The 17,236-nt window shown below is 35.6% G+C and overlaps 1 protein-coding gene across 1 annotated transcript in view; it reads left to right on the forward strand.

Moving 5' to 3' along the window:
• Positions 1-17,236, forward strand: part of RNF17 (ring finger protein 17) — a 133,202-nt gene that overhangs the window by 8,252 nt on the left and 107,714 nt on the right. The window contains exons 3-6 of the mRNA XM_032838269.1: positions 6,306-6,397; positions 10,249-10,360; positions 11,284-11,364; positions 12,850-12,950. Coding sequence (XP_032694160.1) covers positions 6,306-6,397; positions 10,249-10,360; positions 11,284-11,364; positions 12,850-12,950 — 386 coding nt within the window. The remainder of the gene's footprint in view (positions 1-6,305; positions 6,398-10,248; positions 10,361-11,283; positions 11,365-12,849; positions 12,951-17,236) is intronic.

A 17,236-nucleotide genomic window follows, 5' to 3' on the forward strand; every position in this document is an offset into this window, starting at 1 on the left:
TTCTGCTTCTATACAAATTTTAGGATTGTTTGTTCCAGCATTTTGAAAAATGCTGGTCGAATTTTGATCTGGATGGCATTGAACATATAGATTGCTCTGGACAATGTAGATATTTTAACAATGTTTATTCTTCCAATCCATGAGCATAGAATGTTTTTCCATCTTTTTGTGTCTTCTTCAGTTTCTTTCATGAGTGTTATGTAGTTCATTGAGTATAGATACTTTACCTCTTTGGTTAGGTTTATTCCTAGGTATCTTATGGTTTTTGGTGCTATTGTGAATGGAATCAATTATCTAATTTCTCTTTCTGCAGTTACTTTGCTAGTGTATAAGAAAGCAACTGATTTCTGTGCATTGATTTTGTAACCTGCCACATTACTGAATTGCTCTATGAGTTCTAGCAGTTTGGGGGTGGAGTCTTTTGGCTTTTCCACATAGAGTATCACGTCATCTGGGAAGAGAGTGAGTTTGACTACTTCTTTGCCAATTTGAATACCTTTTCGTTTCTTTTTTTTTTTTTTGAAGGTCAAGCAGAGCTCTACTTCCCCTTTTCATTTCTTTTTGTTGTCTGATTGCTGTTGCTAGGGCTTCTAGTACTATGTTGAACAGTAGTGGTGAGAGTGTGCATCCTTGTGTTCCTGGTCTCAGTGCAAAGGCTTTCAGCTTTTCCCCATTGAGAATGATACTTGCTTTGGGTTTTTCGTAGATTGATTTTATGAAGTTGAGACATGTTTCCTCTATCCCTGTTCTCTGAGAAGTTTTAATTAGGAAAGGATGCTGTATTTTGTCAAATGCTTTTTCTGCATCAATTAAGAGGACCATGTGTTTCTTCTCTCTTCTCTTATTTATGTGTTCTGTCACATTGACTGATTTGCGAAACGTTGAACTACCTTGCATCCCAGGGACAAATCCTACCTGGTTGTGATGGATAATCCTTTTAATTACTCTTGGATCCTATTAGCTAGGATCTTGCTGAGAATTTTGGCATCCATATTCATCAGGGATATTGGTCTGAAATTCTTTTTGATGGGGTGTTTGCCTGGTTTGGGGATCAGGGTAATGCTGATACTCATAGAAGGAGTCTGGAAATTTTCCTTCTGTTTCTATTTTTTCAAACAGCTTCAGGATAATAGGTATTATTTCTTCTTTGAATGTTTGGTAGAATTCCCCAGGGAATCCGTCAGGTCCTGGGCTCTTGTTTTTGGGGAGGTTTTTGATCATTGCTTCAATCTTGTTACTGGTTATAGGTCTATTCAGGTTATCAATTTCTTCCTGTTTCAGTCTTGGTAGTTTATAGGTTTCCAAGAATGCATCCATTTCTTCCAGGTTGCTTAATTTATTTTCATAGAGATGTTGATAATACTTTCTGATAATTATATTTATTTCCTTGGTGTTAGTTATGATCTCTCCCCTTTCATTCATAATTTTATTAATTTGGTTCCTGTCTCTTTTCTTTTGGATAAGTCTGGCCAATGGCTTACTGATCTTATTAATTCTTCAAAGAACTGGCTTCTAGTTTCATTAATGTGTTCTACTGTATTTTTGGTTTCTAATTCATTGATCTCTGCTCTAATCTTAATTATTTCCATCCTCATGCTGGGTTAGGTTTAATTTGTTGTTGATTCTTCAAATCTTTAAGGTGTAAAGATAGTTTGTGTATTTGGAATTTTTCTGTTTTTTTGAGTGAGGCTTGAATAGCTATGTATTTCCCCCTTAGGACCTCCTTTGCCATATCCCATAGGTTTTGGACCGATGTGTCTTTGTTCTTATTGGTGTCCATGAATTGATTAAGTTCTTCTTTGATTTCCTGATTGGCCCAAACTTTCTTGAGCAGGATGGTCTTTAGCTTTCAAGTGTTTGAATTTCTTCCAAACTTTTTCTTGTGATTGAGTTCCAGTTTCAAAGCATTGTGGTCTGAGAATATGCAGGGAATAATCTCAGTCTTTTGGTATTGGTTGAGACCTGATTTGTGACCCAGTATGTGGACTATTCTGGAGAAAGTTCCATTTATGCTTGAGAAGAGTGAGTATTCTGCTATTTTAGGGTGAAATGTTCTGTATATATATATAAGGTCCATCTGGTCCAGTGAGTCATTCAAAGCTTTTGTTTCTTTGTTGATTTTCTGCTTACTTGATCTGTCTGTTGCTGAGAGTGGTGTGTCAAGGTCTCCTACAATTAATATATTATTATCAATATGTCTATTTTGGTTAACAGTTGGCTTATGTAGTTGGCTGCTCCCATGTTAGGGGCACAGATATTTACAATTGTTAGATCTTCTTGTTGGATAGAACCTTTAAGAATGATACAGTGTCCTTCTGTATCTCTAACTACATTCTTTAGCTTAAATCTAATTTTCTGATAACAAGAATTGCTACCCCAGTTTTCTTTTAAGGTCCATTGGCATGAAAGATAGTTCTCCATCCCTTCACTTTGTCTGGATGTATTTTTAGGTTCAAAATTAGTCTCTTGTAAACAACGTGTGGATGGGTCCTGTCTTTTTATCCAATCTGCATCCCTGTGCTGTTTTATGGGAACATTTAGGCCATTCACATTGAGAGTGATTATTGACAGGTGAGATTTGATTGTCATCATGTTGCCTGTGAAGTCCTTGTTTCTGTGGATTGTCTCTGCATATTTCTGTTCTATATCACTCTTGGGGTCTTTCTCCTTTTATGGATCCCCCTTAATATTTCTTGCAGGGTTGGCTTAGTGGTCACATATTCTTTCAGTCTCTGCTGGTCCTCTAAGCTTCTTATCTTTCCATTCATTCTGAATGACAGCCTTGCCAAGTAAAGAATTCCTGGCTGCATATTCTTCTCATTTAGTACTCTGAATATGTCTTGGCAGCCCTTTCTGGCTTGCAAGGTCTCTGTGGATAGGTCTGACATTATTCTGATGTTCCTCCCTCTGTATATAAGGAATCTCTTCCTCCTAACTACCCTTAAAATGGTTTCCTTGGTTCTAAGATTTGCAAGTTTTACTACTACATGCCTGGGTGTTGGTCTGCCCTCATTGATCTTGTGTGTCCTCTTTGCCGCTAGGACACGATTGTTTGTTTCATTCCCCAGATTAGGGAAGTTCTCAGCTTTGATTTGGTCAAATAAATCTTCTAGTTCTCTGTCTCTGTCTCTGTCTCTCTCTCCACCCCACCCCCTCAGGGATCCCAGTAATTATGACATTGGAACATTTCATGGCATCATTTATTTCTCTAATTCTATTTCCATGGATTTTAAGCTGTTTGTTCCAGACCTCCTCCTGCTCCTTTTTTTCTGTCAGTTTGTCTTCAAGATCACTAATTTGTTCTTCTGACTTGTTTACTCTGTTAGAGTACCTAGATTAGAATGTGCCTCACTGATAGCATTTTTAAGTTCTACCAATCTGCTCTCACTTCTGCCCTTAACGAATCTATGTGTATTGTCTTCATAACTGCTACCCTGGGGTCTATTTTCTGACAAATGGAGAGGCCACTGTCTCTGGGTTTTTTCTTTGTTGAGAATTCCTCCTCCTAGTCATTCTGTTATAGTTGGGGGGTGTACAGCCAAATATATCAACCATTATCCAGGCAACGTGCACCCTGGGAAGGTTCAGAGTAATCGGAATCACGAAAAATAAAAATTAAAAAAGCCAAAATGAGCCCCAAAAGTAAGATTTATAAAGTATAAAAACAAAAACAAACAGATCCGGGGGAAAAACAAAAACAAAATTTTAAAAGGGGAGGGGTGAAAGGAGGGTGGTTATAATCCCTCAGTGTGGTGTGAGGGAGGGTATTTCAGTTCTTACTGGGTGTATTTTATCTTTGTTAGAGAATTCAACTTCCCAGAGATACAGGGAAATTAAAACTGGTGTGTATATATGTCTCTCTCTCTCTCTCTCTCTCTCTCTCTCTACATATATATATAGAATTGAATAGGGAAAGAAGGACTGCATTGAAGCTTTTATCTATGTATATTTAAGAAAAGAGGAAAAAAATATAGGTATGAAAAAGTTCAAGTTAAAAAGTTACTATTGAATATGTTGTATCTAGTTGAGGGGCGTCTGGGTGGCTCAGTGGGTTAAACATCTAGTTGAAATGATAAGTAGGTTAAAAAAAAAATCATGAGAAAGAATTTAAAAAGAGAGAAATTGTATCTAAGCAATATATAGGCTGTGAGGCAATATACTGTTTTCTCCCTCGTGTTGGGTTTTACAGTTTTATGGGGCCTCTGTGGTGGTTGTCCTCTTGTTCTTTCAGCTTGTCTTTTGGGGGCAGAGCCTGCTGTGTTGTTTTTCAGTCAGTGCTGCTTGGGCAGAGTTGCCCTGTCCCCTATCAGGGATGGGCTCCATGGAAACTGGTTTTTCAGGCTTTTGTTCTCTGGCAGCTTTTTGCACCTTTTCCGAGTATCAGAGCAAAGTAAACTGTCCGCACCCGATCTTCACCTCAGAGAGAAGCCACAGTCTGCTCCTCTCTGAATCCTCCAGAACACACAGACTCCACCTCTGCCAACACAGTTGAATACCACAGCCTCCCATAGATGGTACACTCCCCAGGTGACACTCCCAGTGGTCGATGGAGGCCCCCAATTGTTTTTGCACCCCCGTGCCACCAAAACTGCAAGCAATACTGGTCTGGATGAGCCTGGCCCCAGCGCCTCAGTGCCTGCAATTCCTGGGACCATGGCCTCCAGTCCAAGCCAGGTCCTCTCAGCGAGGGTGGTGGCAGAGGTGGCAGCCAGGCCCAGGGACCAGTGACTCAAGTCCACACCGAGCCCTATTAGGTGCAGGCAGGGGAGCAGCTATGGCTGGTCCAGGGACCGTAGGCTTAGATCCTTGCCTGCGGATGCCTGACAATTGTCTCTTAAGCCCATTTGTTCTGTTTGAGTGCTGTTATCAGTCCCTGTCTTGCAGCCACTGGTCTCCAAGCTGTTGCTGGTTTCCAAGCGCAGGACACATTTGCGCTGGGGTATTACTTTCCAGTGGCTACCTTTGGTGACTCCCTCCCTCTTCTGTTTATTCTCAGGTATCTGTCTTTGCAATCCCAACTCCATCCTTTGTACGATGATCCTCTGCCCCCATAGAGATCCAGATGTATATAATCATATCTCAGGCTGATTTTATGGGTTTTCAAAGTGGCTTTGTAGGTTTCTAGCTTAATTTAGGGGACCAGTTGAGATGGAGTCCCCCACTTCTCCTGAAGTAGGTATATCCTTACTTTACACTTCAATTCCTTGATTATTAGTGAAATTGAGCACTTTTATATGCTGATTTATCAGCTTCCCTCTCTTTAATAGATCACTTCAGATCCTTTGCATATTTTCCTTTTGAATTGTCTTTTTCCTAACTTGTAAGAATACTTCATATGATAGGGATATTCATACTTTGTCCAGTATATCCTAACTATTTTCTCCCAGTCTTTCACTTTTAATTTTATTACATTTAGCCATTCAGAAATGTTTCTTTTAGTCATTTTTTCCCCCTCCTTCATGGTTTCTAGGTTTTCTTTGGTTAGGCAGACCTTCCCATCCTAGAGTTATATATGTGTTTTCTGTACTTCTACTGTGTTTAAGATATATATATATATATATATATATATATATATGACCTAATTTATATGGTATAACATAGGCATATAACTTTTTTCTTCAGAATGAAGAAACACTGTTTGTTGAATAATCCTATTTCATTGAAATGCCCCTTGTATTCTGTATTAAGTTCCCATACAAATGTGGCTGTATTATATTCATTTATTATGCCGGTACCCTAGCATTTTAATTACATTAGCTTTATGCTCTGGTGGGATAAATCTCTACTAAATGGTATGTTTTATAATTCTTGGATAGTATATTTTCCATATGAACTGTAGAATTGTGTTAATTTTTTGTATTTTACATTAGTTATATTTAGGATATTAAATTTTTGTCTAGGAGTTTGAAATGATTTTCCATTTACTGTGTTTTTGTTGTATGATCCCATAAATTACTTGGTTTTCTTTTCTTAGAACTTAGATTTTTCTTACTAAATTTATTCCTAAGTATTATTTTAGGTTTTGAACATAACTGGAAATGTCATTGTGAAAATTTTACAGTAGATTTTTAAAGTCTTTTTACAAGTATATTCTGTAGAGTGTGGTAGAATGAAGTGTTTTAATGTTCTATTTAAGTAATAACTGCTAGAGTAGATTTCTTAAAAAATTAAAATAGGGTAAAAACATCATACATATATAATTTTTTCTTTGAAAGAGAAGTTTACTATGAATGGCACACTAGTTTGAATTCTGGATAAACAGAATTTATGAATGACTAGTTTTTTTATTATTATTTTGTCCTAAGATTGCTACAACTATAAATATGAGACAAGGATACTGTCCAACAGATGGATGTATCAAAGAAGATTCTTTTATGGAAAAACTGCAGCCTAAAAAGTATGTTTTATGTGTACTTATTTTAGTATTTGAAGTTCAGTGTATTTCTGAAAGGGTAATTGTCGCATCACTGATAAAATATCATTTTTAGATAAGTGTTTCTAGCCCATTGTTTATAGAGTACTCTTTATAAATTTTTTTAAATATAGTTGACACACTATTACATTATTTTCAGGTATACAACATAGTGATTCAACTTCTCTATATGTTATGCTATGCTCACCACAAGTGTAGCTACCATCTGTCACCTACACTATTACAGTATCATTGATTACATTCCCTATGTTGTACTTTTTATTCCAGCGACTTTTTCATTCCATCTGGAAGCCTATATCTCCCATTATAGAGTGCTTTTTTATAATTTGTCTTAACTATTAGTGAAATGGAGACTCCGGCTCCTAAAAAAGCATTAGTTTGTCCTTATTCAATGGGGGGTAGGGGAGAATGCAAGAAAAGCTGAGAATGTCATTCTAGCAAAAGTTATTGGTGCTCGCTGAGAGTTGTGGCTTTCAAAAGGTGTTAATTCTTAAGAGTATCATGAGCATGATATAGTAGAGGACTTTAGAAAGAGGTGGTTTGAGCGGTGATTGATAAAAGGAAGAGTAATAATTTGGGAGTTCTTTTACTCATTTTCCTTTCTTCAATAGGATTTTGTATATGTATATATTAATAAAGTTCTTTTTTCAATTAGTGAAGCAGAGATTTTTTGAAAAACATAATCCCAGCTGGAGACCAGCACCTGTGTTCTTTCTTATTGCACTTACTTATTTTTTTTTTAAAGATTTTATTTATTTATTTGACAGACAGAGATAACAAGTAGGCAGAGAGGCAGGCAGAGAGAGAGGGGGAAGCAGGCTCCCCGCTGAGCAGAGAGCCCGATGAGGGGCTCGATCCCAGGACCCTGAGACCATGACCTGAGCAGAAGGCAGAGGCTTAACCCACTGAGCCACCCAGGCGCCCCTGCACTTACTTATTTATGTCTTCCTCTGCTAGTCTATTAAGCCCCTGTAAGGGCATGGACCACATTTTACTGCTTTCTACATTCCTGCTGCTAGATACAGTAAACATGTAATAAATGTTTGTTAGATGAAATGCCATGATGTTTTGACATTTTTATGGTTTTTCTGAAATCATGTTTCAGTACTAGATAAATTTATATTTAGGGATGACTATGGGTTGGGATGGGATGGATTATGGTGAAAAAATAGTAAAGTTTTACTTTATAACTTCATAAGAGTTAAAGAGACTTCCAGTTAATTCATGGAGACCCTACTCAGAAGGCAATTATATTTTTGTATAATTTTGACTTTTTAGAGCATATTTAATATAGTAATAAATTACATGGGAAATAAAAGAAACACAGGAAACTTTCAAGGAACAACCTCATTTGAAACCTTTCAATTTTGTTTAATGGCACCAAGCCTCAGTAAATCACCCCATTTCCTCATAACTTCTTCATTTTGCCTCCTGCAGACTGTAATTTTCACAATATCTTTCATATCCATCATTTATGTTTCATTTTTACTATCCTATTTAATTCTTACTCTTTTTTTACTACCTCCTTAACACTTCCTTACTCTTCCCTGCTCCATGCTTCTTCATTGCCTACCTAAATAAAATCCAAAAATTTTTAGACTACCATTCAGTGGCTTTTCACATTACTGATGCAGCTTCTCTGTCTGGACATACATGGGTGCTTAGACAGAAACCAAATTAGTTATAGTTATCTCTTTAGGTAGTAAGCCACTTAGTCTGGCAACTGGTTATTGACAGGACCAGTGGAGTTCAGGCTTACTGAATGCCAACCCCTATATTTGTATTCCACCGGCCATTTCCTCCATGCGTTCTGAATGAAATGATTAGAGTAAATCATTAGGAATCTTTATGGCTCCATGTGAGTCATTGGCCACAACAAATTTGAGTACCTACGACAGTCCAGCAAATGACTTACTGGGTAAGGTAGATTTTAAACAATGAGTGGTATGAATTGTGGGGACAAAGGTTTACCCTCTCCAAAGGAAGTGGCCCCTTTTTAGCTCTAGCTAGTTATTGCTGTGTGTTAAGACTAAACCAGTGTTGCCAATCTTCCTTTTTATTCCCTCAAGAGAAGATAGAGATCTGGACTTCTTTGTGAAATTTTCTAATTTTTTAAACCTTATACAAGTTAAATCTGATTATATTCTTGTCTAAATATATATAATATCTAGTGTGGTTATAAAGTAAAATTTCACTTTCAGAAATAAATGAGTCCATTTTAAAATACTCAAATTTTTTCCAAATTACTGTATTTTTTTTTAATTCTCCATGTCAAGTATACTTACATTAGAAACTCCTATTCCCTAATTTCAGTAGAGTTTGGTTTAAAATAGTTGTTTATGTGTTGAGGAATAAGTCTGTTTAAAAATAATGTAATTCCTTCCTGATTTATATTTTAATTTATATTTAATATTTTGAAACAGGGGGACGCCTGGGTGGCTCAGGGGCTTGAGCCTCTGCCTTCTGCTCAGTTCATGGTCTCAGGGTCCTGGGATCGAGCCCTGCATCGGGCTCTCTGCTCAGCGGGGATCCTGCTTCCCCCTCTCTCTCTGCCTGCCTCTCTGCCTGCTTGTGATCTCTCTCTTTCTGTCAAATAAATAAATGAAATCTTAAAAAAAATATATTTTGAAACAGGAATTGAATAATGGACTCCTAAGGACTTATGCATTCACATGTTTTCAAGAACATGAATATTCACTTTTCAAAGTAATGAATGTTTAAAAATTAAAGTCTGTTTTTTTCCTCTATAAGGGTAATGTTTAAACATACTTTCTTCTATAAACTATTACAGGCTTATGATTAAGTTATTTAGCAAACATTTATCAAGAGCTTACTATCTATTAGCCAATATGGGAATATAAAGATAAAAAAAGGCAAAAACTCAGAATGCCTGGGTGGTTCAGTCATTTAAGTATCCACTTTTAGCTCAGGTCATGATCCCAGGGTCCTGGGATCGAGTTCCACACCAGGTTCTTTGCTCAATGGGGAGTCTGCTTCTCCCTCTGCCTGCTGCTCTCCCTGCTTGTGTACTTAAGCTCTCTCTCTCTGACAAATAAATAAAACCTAAAAATAAGCAAAAACTGTAGCATGTTTAGATAAGAAATGGAACTAATTTTTTCTTTGCAAATTAACTTACCTAGTAAATTTATTACCTTTTTGCAAATTATCTAGACCCATAAGCATATTATATTAATAGCAGGCATTTGTGTATAAGTAATTGAGCTTAAAGACAGTTCAGTGACTGTCAACTTCTCTACCAAAAAACATCAGCTAAGGAGAGGTAATTAGGAGATTAGGAGAGGTAATTAGCACAGTTTATACTATGGAATTTGGTTTTTTTTTTTAGGGATTTGCTAAGAAGCTGAATTCTTGGTAAAATTAAGTTTCGTTTTTAAAGATATTATTTATTTATTTGACAGAGAGAGAACACAGTAAGAGAGGGAACACAAGGAGGGGTAGTGGGAGAGGGAGAAGCAGGCTTCCCACTGAGCAGGGAGCCCAGTGCGGGGGTTTCATCCCAGGACCCTGAGCCGGGATCATGACCTGAGCCAAAGGCAGATGCTTAATGACTGAGCCACCCAGATGCCCCTTGGTAAAATTAAGTTTCATATGGAAGCATATTTAGCCCTGGTTTCCCTCTCTTTGGATGATGACTGAGACATCATGGCTGATGACAGTTCTCAATGACTAAGAACTCATTGTAATTGTTATTAAAAGTTGTCACATGAATTATTTTTGATAGTAACAATCAGAAAAGGAGTTTAAAATTGTTATATTAATGTGGTATTTAAAATAATGTGCTTGACATTTTTCAGGATAAAGATTTGTTCTCAGGACTTTAAAAAGACTTCTGATCAGCTTACTATTGGTTTAGAACATTCAACATCAACACACAGGACTATTTTGAACTCCTCATCTCTAATAGCGGTATGAAAAAATGTTACTCGTGAAGTAAGATGAAGCCAAACATTTTTACTTTGTGTCTGGTTGTGTCTGGTAGTTTTTCTACTCTTCTCTCCTCTCAAGGATGCTATCATTACAGGGGGTTTTTTTGGAAGCATAAAGGTGAGGTAAACCTACATTTTTACTTGAATCTCTTATTCTAAGTGTACTTGAACGATTCTCATTTTTCCTGAGGCAAGCCATTCTCCCTTTGACCAGTTCTATTAGTGTTCCTAATATTTAACCATATGTAGCTTCTTCCCTTTGAACCTAGTTATTGAATCTAGATAATATGAAACTTGTGTAAATTCTCAGTGTAATTTTTCCAATCATTTTAATGGCAGCCAAAAGGCCTAATTAATTCACTGTGATGATGATGATGTTATTGTTGGAATACTGAATTTCAACTTTTTCTATAACTTTAAATAATGTATTTAGTTTAAGATCAGAAATAGAACAAATTCCAAAATGCTATTATTAAAGAGATCTTTAATGAACCAGGGGAAGGGAGAAATCACTTGATTTTGATATCTTTTAAGTTTTAACATAGCCAAATTATAATCTTCTTTAAAAACTTTTTTTTAGTGTGTACATTAATTACCATGATACATTTTCCAAGATAGTTTTAAGTTGAAAAAAGATTACACAAAATATACCACTTTTTCAAAAAGTTCTCTAAAAAAAAGTCTGGAATACTATAATCTCTAATCAAAATGCTAGTAGTTTTTAAATTTCTGGATATTAAGATTAAGAGTGTCATTTTTGTTACTTGGTTTCTCTCATGGTCTGTGTTACATTTATAATCAAAATTGTAGCTTGGTATGTTTACAACTAATATAATGTATATAAGCATCTATTTTTATATTTTTTATTTTTTATTTGTATGTGGACCCTCTTCCCCTTCTTAGGAAACTAAAACTGCAGAAGAAATTGATGAAGCATTGAAGATAGCAGGCTATAGTTTTGAGCAATTAAGTGTTGCTGTAAAAGTAAGCATTTTAAATGATTAAATTCTATAGTGAATTAAGGCATATTCTCTTTAAATGTGTATATTTGGATGTATATTACTGGAGTTAGAGCTTAGCACTAAGTTACTGAGCATGATAATCCAGTAACAGAGGAACATACAAAAGAATAGAAAACTTCTATGGCCGGCTAGGACTGGTCTTGTAGCATTGTTATGTTAGTGGACTGAAATTGGAGCACTATTAAGGAACCATGATTTTTTTTTTTTTTTTTTTTTTTTTTGCTGTGAGCTGAATTTTGTCTCAGAAGTATTACAGACCATCTTTCCAACATTGCTTATTAGTTGGCTGTATACCCTTACACAAAGAATCTTATTTTCTGTCCTCCTTTACCCCATCTCCCCCTAAAAGAGACTCACTTGGTGACAAAGAACAAGCTCCTAAGCACCCAGCAGCAACAAATTTGCAACAAAGAATATAGCTGAGGGACGCCTGGGTGGCTTAGTCATGTAAACATCTGCCTTTGGCTCAGGTCATGATCTCAGGGTCCTGGGATCGAGCCCCGCATTGGGTTCCCTGCTCAGTGGGGAGTCTGCTTCTCTCTCTCCCTCCTCCCCTGCTTGTGTTTCCTCTCTCACTGTCTTTGTCAAATAAATAAACAAAATCTTTAAAATATATATATATATATATATATAGCTGATACAGGAGTTAAGACCAGCATGAATTGGGGGGGGGTGGCAAAATTCAGCCTGTAACAGTCTGCTCTCTAACCACCCTCCCAGATTCGTGTCCTCTAAATGCAAAATACATTCACCTATCTAGTCTTAGATCCCATCCCAACGTAGTCTTAAATCTATTCTAGCATCAAGTCCAAAATCTCACCTAAATATCTTCTAAACCAGGTATGGCTGAGACTCAGTGTATGATTCATTTGGGGGTAAAATTCCTCTCCAACCATGAACCTGTGAAACTAGATAATTAATCTGCTTCTAAAATATTTTGGTTGGACAGGTATAGTATAGACAGACATTCCTGTTTTAAAAAGGGGAAAATGGAAGGGAAAAAAAAGGATCAGAGATCTCAAGTAACAATTCTTTGTTCAAAAAATGCAAACATGTGGAATACTTAACATTTTACTTCAAGTATGTTTAATATTGTATATTAAGTTTTTTTCATTTAAGGAATCCTGCCAGAGAGAAATTCAGCTATCCAGAATGACTCTTCCTATAATGATAAAAAGGATTAAGAAGTTTAGAAAACTTAGTGGATTTTCTAAGCCTTTTTTCCAGTTTATCAGTGCACAGTGCCAACAAAGATGTGATCTTGCTGACAAGTACCAGGATTTAAAGTCGAACCTTGTAACTTATTCCATTTTTATCACCTAATCTTCTCTTGTATGGCTACTTTGAAAAGTTCAAAAAGTACCTTTTAATTTTAAAATTATTTGAACAGTACAATTTTTACAAAATAAAAATACCAAATTAGATCTTTGTATTATGTTCTTCCCAGATGCTGGAACATATACACAATCAAACAAAAGAGGAAGCAGTCAGTCTTATAGAGGTCCTGGAGAAACAGTTTGATCAACTTTTTACTTCTCTTGGTTCCAGGTAATAACTTAAAAATACAGACTCAGTGAAACTGAAGTTTTTAACATGAACTTTTGTCACTTTGGTTCTTTGTATAGATTGAAGTACTGAGTAACTTTTAAGCATGTTTGGAAGGTTTGGGTGATCCCTACAGACTAATGTCTACAGCTTGAAAATGAAGAACAATTAGTACATTTTTAAAAATTTTTGGCTATTTGCCATCTGGTCCTATAGCTAACTTTTAAATAAGCCTCTTTCTTAAAGAAGCACAGAAAATTACTTTCAAAATCTGCATGTTGTAGAATTTCACTTGGGAAAATGCAATGCTTTTTCTCACACATCACTCCATTTTTTCATATGTTTATTTGCATCAGAGTAAGTAATACTCTAATACTTTCTGACATTCATTTCTTTTTTTTTCTGACATTCATTTCTAAACAAATACCACATAGTTGCATATCCATTACTTTAAAAATTCTTTGATATATATGATCTTTAATAATTTTTAATCACATTTTCATTTCAAGAAATAGGAACATAAAAGTTTTGATGTGACAAAAGAAGTATCTTTCAAAATGGTGCCTGTCCATTTGACCCTTAGTTCTTCTTCTTTTTAATCCCATTAAGATGCCAAGGACATAGGCTCAATATACTGTCAATGAATTGGTTTATATTCTTCAGTCTTCCCTATTGATGCTATCTCACATATGGTCTTTAATTGTAACATTTAAGTTATAAGTCATGTGCATGTATTTTAAACATTCTTATAGTGGTAAAATGTACATAAAATGATTACCTTTTTAATCATTTTTTAAGTGTCCAGTTTAGTGGCATATGATAATTTTATGTTTAACTTTTTGAGGCAACATCAGAGTTTTCTAGTGTAGGTATACATTTTACTTGCAGTTTCTCATATTCTCACCAACAATATTTTCTGGAGTTTTGTAGTAATCATATCCTAATGGGTATGAAATAGTATCTTGTGATTTTGATTTGCATTTTATGTTGAGTATTTTTTCATGTGCTTATTTATTGCTTATTTACCTATCCTCTTTGAAGAAAAGCTTTTCAAGTCCTTTCTTTTGGGTTGGATTATTTTGTTGCAGGGTTGGAGTTCTACATACACTAGGGATACAATCCTTTATCAAATATGTCATTTTCAGATATTTTCTCCCATTCTGTGGGTTCCCTTTTTACTCTCTTGATAGCATTCTTTGACCCACAAAAGTTACTGATAGTCTGTTTATTTTTGTTGTTGTTGTTGCCTGTGCTTTTGTGTCATAGCCAAGAAATCATTGCTGAATCTAGCATTATAAAGCTTTTCCCCTGTGTTTTCTTCTAAGAGTTCTACAGTTTTAGCTCTTACATTTATTTATTTATTTATTTATTTTAAATTTATTTATTTGACAGGCAGAGATCACAAGCAGGCAGAAAGGCAGGCAGAGAGAGAGTGGGAAGCAGGCTCCCCGCTGAGCAGAGAGCCCAGTGCGGGGCGATCCCAGGATCCTGGGATCATGACCTGAGCCGAAGGCAGAGGCTTTAACCCACTGAGCCACCCAGGCACCCCAGCTCTTACATTTAGATCTTTGATTCATTTAGAGTTAATTTTTGTATATGGTATAAGAGAAAGGTCCAGTTTCATTCTTTTCCATGTGAATGTCCACTTTTCTCTGCACCATTCATTGAAAAGATGGTCTTTTTCTCCATTGAATGGTCTGGGCATGCATGTTAATACTGTTAACCATATATATGAAGGTTTATATCTGAAATGTCTTGTTTTATTCCATCGGTCTATCTGTCCTTATGTCAGTGGCACACTTTTGATTATAGCTAGCTTTGTAGCAACTTTGGAAATCAAGATGTTTGAGCTTTGTTCTTTTTCAAGTTTGTTTTGGCAGTTTGGGGTCCCCTGAGATTTCATATGACTTTGAGAATGGGTTTTTCCTATTCTGCCTGAAACATCACTGAAATTTTAATTGAGATTGCATTGAATTGTAGATTGTTTTGGGTAGCATTGTCAACAATATTAGGTTTTCCAGTCCATGAATGTGGGATGTCTTTCCTTTTATTTGTGTCTTCTTTCATTTCTTTCAGCAGTCTGGTATGGTGTATAAACATACAAGTCTATTCCCTCCTTGTTTAAGTTCATTCCTAAGTATATTCTTTTGTATTCTATTTTAAAAGAATTATTTTCTTAATTTCCTTTTTAGACTATCAGAATGTAGAAATACATGGGGGTTTTGTGTATTGATTTTGTTCCTCCTTTTTTTTCTGAATTCGTTTATTAGCCCTGCAAGTATTTTTTGGCCTTCTTAGGGTTTTGTACATATAAGATCATGTTATCTGCAAAAATGGATAATATTACTTCTTTTCAATTTGGATGTCTTTTACTTACTTTTTCTTGCCTAATTACTCCAGCTAGAACTTAATAATAATTTGTTAAATAGCAGTGGCAAAAACATACATCCTGATCTTGTTTCCAATCTTAGTGAAGAAATAACAGCTTTTCCTCTGCCTGCTTAGCTGTGGGTTTTCATATATGGCCTTTATGTTAATGGGGTTCCCCTAAATTCCTAGTACATTGAGAGTTTTTATAATGAAAGGGTGCTAAAAATGTCAGATCCTTTTTCTACATTGATTGAAGGGATCATATATGGAATTTTTACTACTTCTTGCTGTGGTATATAACATTAATTGATTTTCATGTGTCAAATCATCCTTATATTCTAGGAATAAATCCTACTAGGTCATGATGCAGTATCCTTTTAATATGCTGCTGAATTTGATTTGTGTTAATACTTTGTTGAGGTTTTCGCACTGATTGATGCTCATAAGAGGTAGTTGTCTGGAGTGTTCTAGTGTCTTCATATGGCTTTGATAATGTTTACCTCATAGAATGAGTTAGGAATTGTTCCTACCCCTTCGATTTTTTGGAAGAGTTTCAGGAAGGTTGGTGTTAATTCATCATTAAATTTTTGATAGAATTCACAAGTGAAGCCATCTGGCCCAGGGATTTTCTTTTTGGAAGGTTTTTGATTGCTGATTCAATTTCCTTACTTGTTATTGATTTGTTCAGAGTTTCTTTTTCTCCCTTAGTCTTATAGTGTGTTTCTAGGAGTTTGTCCATTTCATCTAGATTATTCAATTTCTTGGCATGCAGTTGTCTTTAGTACTTTCTTGTAATCCTTTTGACTCCTATAAAATTGGTCATCATGTTCCCACTACTAAGTTGATTCTTCTCTTTTTCTTTGTGTAAAGAGTTGTCAATTTCAATTGAAAAGAACCAACCTTTCTAGAAATCAACCACAAGAAAAAAATTGGAAAGACTCCAAATACATAGAGATTAGAAATATGTTACTAAACAAATCGAAGAGGAAATAAAAGAATATAGGGAAACAAATGAAAATTAAACACAGTGGTCTAAAGTGGGATATAGCAAAAACAGTACTAACAGGGAAGAATATAACAATTCAGGTCTACCTCAAGAAGCAAGAAAAATCTTAGGGTGCCTGGCTGGCTCAGTCATTGAAGCATGTGACTCTTGAACTTGGAGTTCTAAGTTCGATCCTCACATTGGGTATAGAGATTACATAAAAATAAAATCTTAAAAAAAAATGAACTTAGGGGCACATGGGTGCCTCAGTCGGTTAAGCATCTGCCTTGGTTCAGGTCGTGATTCCAGGGTCCTGGGATCAAGCCCCCCATCGGGCTCCCTGCTCAGCAAAGAGCCTGCTTCTCTCTCTCCCTCTGCTGTTTCCCCTGTTTGTGTGTGCTCTCCCTCTCTCTCTCTCTCTTTCCCTCTCTCAAATAAATAAATAAAATCTTTAAAAAATGAATTTAGAATTGACAAAAATCCCAAACAACCTAACCTTACAATTAAAGGATCTGGAAAAGGAACAAATGAAGCCTAAAGACAGCAGAAATAAGGAAATAATAAAGATTAGAGCAGAAATAAATAATATAGGAACTTAAAAAAATAATTGTACATTGTTGAAACCAGGAAATGGTTCTTTCAACTTTTGCTTTCATTGACTTTTTTTTTCTCCTTTTTTAAAATTTTCTAGTTCCTTATCACCACTCTAATCTTTATTAGTCCTTCCTTGCACTAGAGTTTGGTTTAGTTTTTATTTTTCTAGTTCCTAAAGCATAAAGTTAGATTGTTGGTTTGCCGTTTCTTTTTTAATGTGTTTACAAATATGTATTTCCATTTAACACTGCTATCACTATCTTGTTAATTTTGGCCATTCTAAGCTGTAAGGTTTTGATTGGAATCTCCCTGGTGGCTAATGATGATGAACATTTTTTCA

The sequence above is a fragment of the Lontra canadensis genome, unplaced genomic scaffold (assembly GCF_010015895.1).
Source record: "Lontra canadensis isolate GAN:19392208 unplaced genomic scaffold, GSC_riverotter_1.0 scaffold103, whole genome shotgun sequence".
NCBI lineage: Eukaryota > Metazoa > Chordata > Mammalia > Carnivora > Mustelidae > Lontra > Lontra canadensis.